Below are 7,081 nucleotides of genomic sequence, written 5' to 3'. Positions count from 1 at the left end.
CAAACCTTGCAGAAGACAATCCCAATGCCATAACAACCTGACTCTGATACCAATTTGTTGTACTAATTGATCGGATTGGATAATGAAAATGCACAGTGGAAATAAAACAACAAGTGAATAAAACTACACAACCAAAATCAACAATACAAAGATTTAACGTGGTTCGGCAAAGCCTACATCCACAAAAGCAATGGCACACAAATTTTTACTAAGAAATCAAGATGTACACAATATACTTCTCAAAATGATCAACCACTCTCTCATATATGCCCATAATAACATATATAAAAGTTTCTCGGAGGTTTCCCCCCATTTGCCCAACCACCCAACATTCAAAAATTCAAAATTCTGAAAAACTGCTCGCAGCCCAGGCGTCTCTTATCAACGAACACAGGGCTTCATTGATGAGACCAAGAAGACACTTTGTCGACGAACACAGGGCTTCGTCGATGAACCTAGAAATTTGAAAACACCTGCTCTTGGTAATTACTCGTCGACGAACTTCAGAACCTTTGTCGACGAGCCTCTGCCGTCTCCTCGTCGATGAACACATGGCTTCGTCGACGAGTCTGTGTTGTTGTGCTGTGCTGTGCTGTCCAAGTATAAGAACCATAAATAACAGGTTGTTCTCGTTAGAGAGGGATATCCACCTTAAACAGAGAGAGGGTACTTCACTTGGTAATGAAGTGGAAAAGAAAATCCTCAAAGCGGGTTGCTTAAGGCAAGAACGTAGGCTGCTGACCGAACCTTGTAAAAAATCTTATGTTCGATCTTCTTCTCCCCATCTCTTTTAATTTATGCAAGTTATAACCTGCGTGTATGATTTTATATTTATTGGGAAGTTGCTGAATATTGGGAATTGTTCGTGGTTAAATCAAGATATCATATTGTATGCAAGTTGTATTGTTAGATTAAAAGAAAAATTCAGACAAGCATTAATCTTTGAATTCTTGAGTGAAAAAGTTAAGGTAAAGGGTTTGTGATTAACCGTACTATTGAAACATAAGTCCTAAGATAATCAAAGTTGCTATATTGAATTTGTGTCTTGAAATATAATTGACTATTACTCAAAATCAGATTTTGATAATTGCTCAATGAATTAATTGAAGTTTGAATTTGAATTCTAATTTTTGATTTCATATTCATATCTAGGATTGCTTATTAGTATAATACAATCAATGTTTAGATATTGTGATTGTATGGTTGTGGTGATTTAAAAGGATTAAAGTAATATGAAATTTCGCTAAGAAATTTTTAATTACTTAATGCACCCCCCTCTTAGGAATACATATTTAATTTCATGGGAGTTTGGGATTCGAAAGTGGGAATTGGGAAGGAACATTGGGAAAGGAAGAGGGAAAGGGGAGAGAGAAATTAGGAATGGGCCGAATGGGCGAATGAAATGGGAAGGGAACCCTAGCCTAAAATCTATTTAATAATTTTTATTTAATTATTAATTAATTAAATGTATAAGTTAAATTGGTTAATCAAAATAATTTTTTTCATAACCGAACTAAAAATCGAATAATCGAAATTAACCTATTTTGAAACCGAACAGATCAAATTCGGTCGATTAATTCGGTTAAACCCGAATTATGCTCACCCCTATCTCTCTCCATACCCGTCTTTTAATGATTGAGCCAGGCTTCAAATACTCACTTCAAGAAGCCGAAAACAGGCCCGTACTCAATTATACGAGCCGATCGGGTGTGGTGAGGGTAATTGTGTTATTTGATTAAAATTTGCCAAAATGAAAAGAGAGGGGCATTTTCGTGATTCTACAACGTCAGCGAGGGTACCGACGTAATCTCGTAGTGCACAATTATTACGCTTAAGACCGGCTTTCCACCAAACCGAAACGAAACGAAACGGGCTTCGAACATCACTACTAGTTTATAACAGCACGATTCGGGGCCGTTAATCAGGAATCTTTGGACAGTAACAACTTATCTCTACCGCTTTTACCGGTATAACCTGCTCCGTGCTACCGGTTCCACCGGCTCTAACGGGTTCCTCTCCCTCGAGAGCACGTGTCGACGTGGCTGTCCCTGATAAGATCCATTATTGCTCTTTAAACCGTAATCCGAAACGGCCCGATCTGCTTAACGGCGCCGTCAACTATCCCATTTTGGACTCCCCATTCTCCGTTAACGGAGTTAGGACCACATCGCGGAGGATGCATAAAGCATCCGAGCACGATGGAATCATCTGCCACACCCCATCGTCATCATCGTCACCAAATTCTCTCTCTCTCTCTCTCTCTCTCTAAAAGACGCAGAGAAGAAACAGAAAGTGCGAGATGGGGAAGTATATGCGGAAAAGTAAAGGGATCGGTGAAGTCGCAGTGATGGAATTGGCGCATGAGGTGGGAGTGAGGACTAGAGCTCGAGCACTGGCCATGGCGGCAGCCAGCGTCGAAGCAGCGAAGAGGAGGAGAGCTGTCGGCGGAGAATTGAGGTTGTCTTCGTCGTGTATCCATCTCCGGAGTCGCCGTCGGGTTGTGATTAAACCGGAAACGGAAAATTCCGTTTCGCTGGACGCCTCGGGGAGTTTGGGGAGGATTGTTCGGGAGGATCATCGTTCAAGCCCTAGCTCCGAGCGCATGCTTGCGTCATGTTGCTCCAGTAATGGATCAAGCGAGCTTGTCAAGGAGAGAGTGACAGGCGTAGATCTGGAGGTGGAATCAAAGTCTTAAAGACAACTCAATTACGCTCATTTACCTCTCTTGAATTTTGAAATTTCGGTTTCTTGCGCTATATTTAATGAATGGCTTGTGTTTTTATTTTTGATTTTAATTGGGAATTATTTATCCTTGCAGGATGAAGCTGTTGGAATTGAAACACCTAATAAGTATTTCGACTGCAGAGAAAGGTTTTCACACACGCAATTACTTTTTTTTCAATGTTTTCTAAATTGGCGCGATTCTTTTCTTCACGTCTCTTCAATTCGAAATTTAAAAGCAGTCCTAAACGGCCAGCTATTAATTTTTCCGTTCGATTCTCTCCTTCTCCCTCTCTCTAACATTGTTATATATTCTTGCGTTTTGGCTCTCCTTCCCCGCGATAACTTCGCAGCAGAGAAACAACACCTTCAAGCGAGCTTCGTGCGGAATCGGAGGACATGGAGTCAACGGCAAGGCCATCAGAGGGAAAATTTCGGCCCAGATCAACGGCCAAAAAGATGCCGTCGGAGTCGGAAATCGAAGAATTCTTCGCCACCGCCGAGAAAGACCTCCAGAAACAATTCACGGAAAAGTATGCTATTTACATTCTGGTTAACTGAATTTTTTACCAATTGCTTTCACCTTCAACTTATGATCGAAACTGATAATTTTGTGGTTAAATTTCAGGTACAATTACGACATTGTGAAGGACGTCCCCTTGGAAGGTCGCTACGAGTGGGTTCAACTCGTAAACCCATGAAGATGAGGAACGCAAAGAAGCTAGGATCCGAAAAAGAAGTCTAACCAAAAAAAAAAAAAATCTCTGTAATGGCTTCTTTAATTTGATACATACTGTCATGATTTTTCTAGCACCACTAATTGCATTATTTTCTATCCGCTCCGCTCCCTAGTTAGGTTTTTTTTTTTCTCTCTTTTCTTCTGAATTCTGCTCCTGTACAGCGCTCTTCAAAGAATGAAGCTCAGTTTGTTTCGTACGTCCATATACGGGTCAAGCAGCTAGCTAGCGTATGCAAGAACCGTATCAATCGCAAATAAGAGTGTCAGGACTCGATCGATCTTATTTTCTCGGAGTAACACGATCGTTGCCAGTTTTTCGTAATTTTCTTTAATTTTCTCCCATTTTTTGTTTAATCGGGAAGATTTAATTTGATGTTAATTTTTAAAATGAAGAGTAATGATGCAAAAGAGGGAGCAGGGTCTGGGAAATGGGAATCGCCGGACATGGGCAATTTACACTGTAGTCTGTACACGCGGAAAGATCGGGAAGCTGATTTTATCCCCCATGTGTGAGAGAGAGAGAGAGAGGGCATTAGCTCCGGGCTCAACCCACACGGTGTGGGCCACGCCTCCCCAAGTATATGCCACGCCTACACTCCCCACCATCCCCATTTATTTATTTTCATTTGCAACAGCTAAAACATTAAAAACACAATTTGCTGGTTTGAGCGTAGACTCTGCAGAGGAACGGCTCATTACAAAATTCAAAGGGCTTTTTTCAAAAAAAGAAAAATATTTTATTGACAACTTATTAGGTTTGATTTCGACAATGAAATACATATCTCTTGCCTTATACTTTAATTTTTATTTTTTTAAAGGTTAAGTTTGGGACTCCTATCCCAATTAGGAATTAGGATAATGATATTTACAAATTACAAAAGTGAACGAGATTTTTTATTTTATTTATTTGAGATTCATTGGGTTTGGTTTAGATAATGAAATGTAACACGTGTATCTTGTATTGTAATTTTTTATTTTTTGAAATTTGAATTCAAGATCTCTATTTTTCTAATAAAAGAATTAAAGATGATGACACCTTACCCAACTTGCATTTAATGCGTGACACTTAACTGCACAACATCCAAACTATTAATGGGCTGAGATCAGCAATTCATTTATTTGATTTTCATTATTCTAAAAAATCATAGTCATTGTAAAAAGTAATGATAGGAGATGATTTATTATTGTATATGTAACATTAGGCTACAATTAGACAAAGTTAGCCCATCATTAGTGTTTTGAGTGAGGGAGGAGAAAAAGGTTATTGGGATTAGGAGTAAACATGATGACAAAACAAAAGGCTAGGCCTGAGGTGTGCTTTCAACTTTCCTCTTAAAATAAAATTGTTTCAGGGAATCCCCATTATTCATTAGTGGCACAGGACCACTTCAAATAATGATTTGTTTGATTGATAAAAAGTATATATATATATATATATATAGATAAGTGAAGTTAACGTGCATGAGGGTAGTAGGCTTGAGGTGTGTTTGAACTTTTGCTTCACTTAATTCATCAACATTCTTAAAGGCACAGGACAACTTTGGAAAATGACTGTTTGATATTAAAAGCTAAAAAGTAATCATAATACATGTGATCATTTTTGTTGTCATTTCAGAAAAAAAAAAAAATGCTTCTCTCATACTTTTAAATATTTTTTATGTTTGGTTTACTGTAAGGATTCTATTACACATCATATTTAGATGATCAAATTCTTGACGTGTTATGTAATATTAATATATTAAGAAAATTTTTATAATATATATATATATGAAGATATTTATTTTATAAATGTGACATTGTAATTAATTTTGTTGTATCGTAGTAATTTATTATTGTCGATTCTTCTTTTTTCAACAACAAGAAACTTTTAGACTCACTAGGTGGGATCAGTTACATAAATCCTATTTCGATCAAGAACGTTTTTCGATCTCTATCAGATTAAAGACTATTAATCCTTCCTCACAACCTTATCTCAAGTTATTTTAGGCTTATCCATACCCCTTTCTTTAATGTTAGAAATAATAAATAACTCACTGTTCCTCACAGGTGCCCTACGAGACTTGTGTTTCAAATGCCCAGACCATGTAAGCCATCCCTCCCTTGTCCTGTATATGATTGGTGCTATGCCTAAATTCTTACGCATATGCTCATTTTTTTTTTAACTTTATCTTTAAATGTTATACCATTCATTCACCTTAATATTCATATTTAAGCAATTTTTACTTTTTATAAATGTTGTTTCTTGCGTAATATTTTGAAGTATAAAGCATAGTTAGCCTTATAGTCGGATGGTAAAATTTTATTCAAACGTACAAGAGATATACATGGTGCATTAATTATGATTGACCATGATGACGAAATTTCATATTAAATTATATTATCGATCGCCCCTTTTCAACCGCGAAACAAACAAATGAATCTAAAAATTCAAAACTAAATTAATTCCGCCAATCAAACATGCTTTACAGACACATCAAACTTTTTATTAATATTTTTGAGTTATTTCTCAAACAAGAGATAATTTTTATTTCATTTAATTAACTAAGCTTAATTTTCAAAAAGAATATTCGGAATAGTATGGGAATATAAGGTACACATAATTAAGTATATGAATATGATTCTTATATTTGTCAGATTTATCATCTATTTTGAATGAAAATTAAAAATGCAAGATTACTACTTTTTTTATTTTGTAGCAATTGAACATAACAAATGAATAACAAGACCCAAAACAAAAATTAACTCTGTCAATTAGCTATGCACCACTTAAATGAATTAAATTGTTTATGGTAATATTTGGAATATAACTTTGGAAGGTTTAGATTTGAATTTGTACAAATTTAGAAGAAATTTAAAATAATTTTACAATACATTTTGTCTAAATTCAAACAAATTCAAATTCAAATTTAAACCTTCAAATTCGTACTCTCAATCCCGTATAAGGTTTTTTGAGCTGTCTTGATCAATAAAAAGTAATTATATGCATTTAATTAACTAAATAAATGAATTTAAAATTAACTTTAACCCAAAAACATATTAAAATTAATGCGCTAATTGTCAATTTGCTAATTAACATATTGATTTGATGTTTGTTTTAGACTTATCTATAGAAATATAGAACTTTATTATTGAAAAATTTTTGCGTGCATATTGAACCTATTGTAAGTGGACTTGGACCCAACCATGCATTTAAGCACCCATTATTCACTCTATTTTTTTTTTTTAGTGCAGGACAAACTCATAAGTGAAATTCTTAATAGTTCCATACTCTCAACTCTTGCACTGCGATAGGCCTCTCTGGATCCGTCCCACATTCACATTCAAACTCAAGTCTAAATAGTCAATTCTCGCGATTTAAAAAAAAAGTCTCTAAATTCATGATCTGAAAATAAAATTATAATTGTATAATTAATTAATAAATATTTAACAATTATCACATTATAATTTTAAAAATAAGTTCAGTTATTATAATTAAAGATTAGAATAACAAATTATTTGTCATTCGTGATGAATTACCTAATTTGATCTGTCATAAATTTACTAGTGAAATAAATATGAATTATAATATCTGTACTCAATAATTCGTTTCATTCATCACAAATTATATTAATATGTTCATGC

The 7,081-nt window shown here is 35.1% G+C and overlaps 1 protein-coding gene across 2 annotated transcripts; it reads left to right on the top strand.

The window, feature by feature from the left end:
* The first annotated feature begins 2,192 nt into the window (after nucleotides 1–2,192).
* Nucleotides 2,193–3,661, top strand: LOC131161419 (cyclin-dependent kinase inhibitor 1-like). 2 transcript variants are annotated; one of them, XM_058117178.1, is made up of 4 exons: nucleotides 2,193–2,677; nucleotides 2,819–2,871; nucleotides 3,078–3,254; nucleotides 3,350–3,661. In XM_058117178.1, exons 1-4 carry the CDS (start codon nucleotides 2,300–2,302, stop codon nucleotides 3,420–3,422), a joined length of 681 nt encoding a protein of 226 aa, XP_057973161.1. In that variant the 5' UTR covers nucleotides 2,193–2,299; the 3' UTR covers nucleotides 3,423–3,661. The 2 variants fall into 2 exon arrangements, with proteins under 2 accessions (XP_057973161.1, XP_057973154.1); XM_058117171.1 differs by having other exon boundaries at nucleotides 3,075–3,254.
* Nucleotides 3,662–7,081: the final 3,420 nt, after the last annotated feature.

The sequence above is a fragment of the Malania oleifera genome, chromosome 1 (genome assembly GCF_029873635.1).
Source record: "Malania oleifera isolate guangnan ecotype guangnan chromosome 1, ASM2987363v1, whole genome shotgun sequence".
Classification (NCBI taxonomy): Eukaryota; Viridiplantae; Streptophyta; class Magnoliopsida; order Santalales; family Ximeniaceae; genus Malania; species Malania oleifera.
This window is presented reverse-complemented; position numbering and strand designations above follow the sequence as displayed.

What these genes read in the sequence shown, in the direction of transcription:
- LOC131161419 (XM_058117171.1), top strand. Translation starts at nt 2,300, where the DNA reads ATGGGGAAGTATATGCGGAAAAGTAAAGGGATCGGTGAAGTCGCAGTG. An exon ending in TATTTCGACTGCAGAGAAAG is followed by an intron (nt 2,872 to 3,074) that starts GTTTTCACACAC and finishes ATAACTTCGCAG; the next exon opens with CAGAGAAACAACACCTTCAA. An exon ending in CAGAAACAATTCACGGAAAA is followed by an intron (nt 3,255 to 3,349) that starts GTATGCTATTTA and finishes GTTAAATTTCAG; the next exon opens with GTACAATTACGACATTGTGA.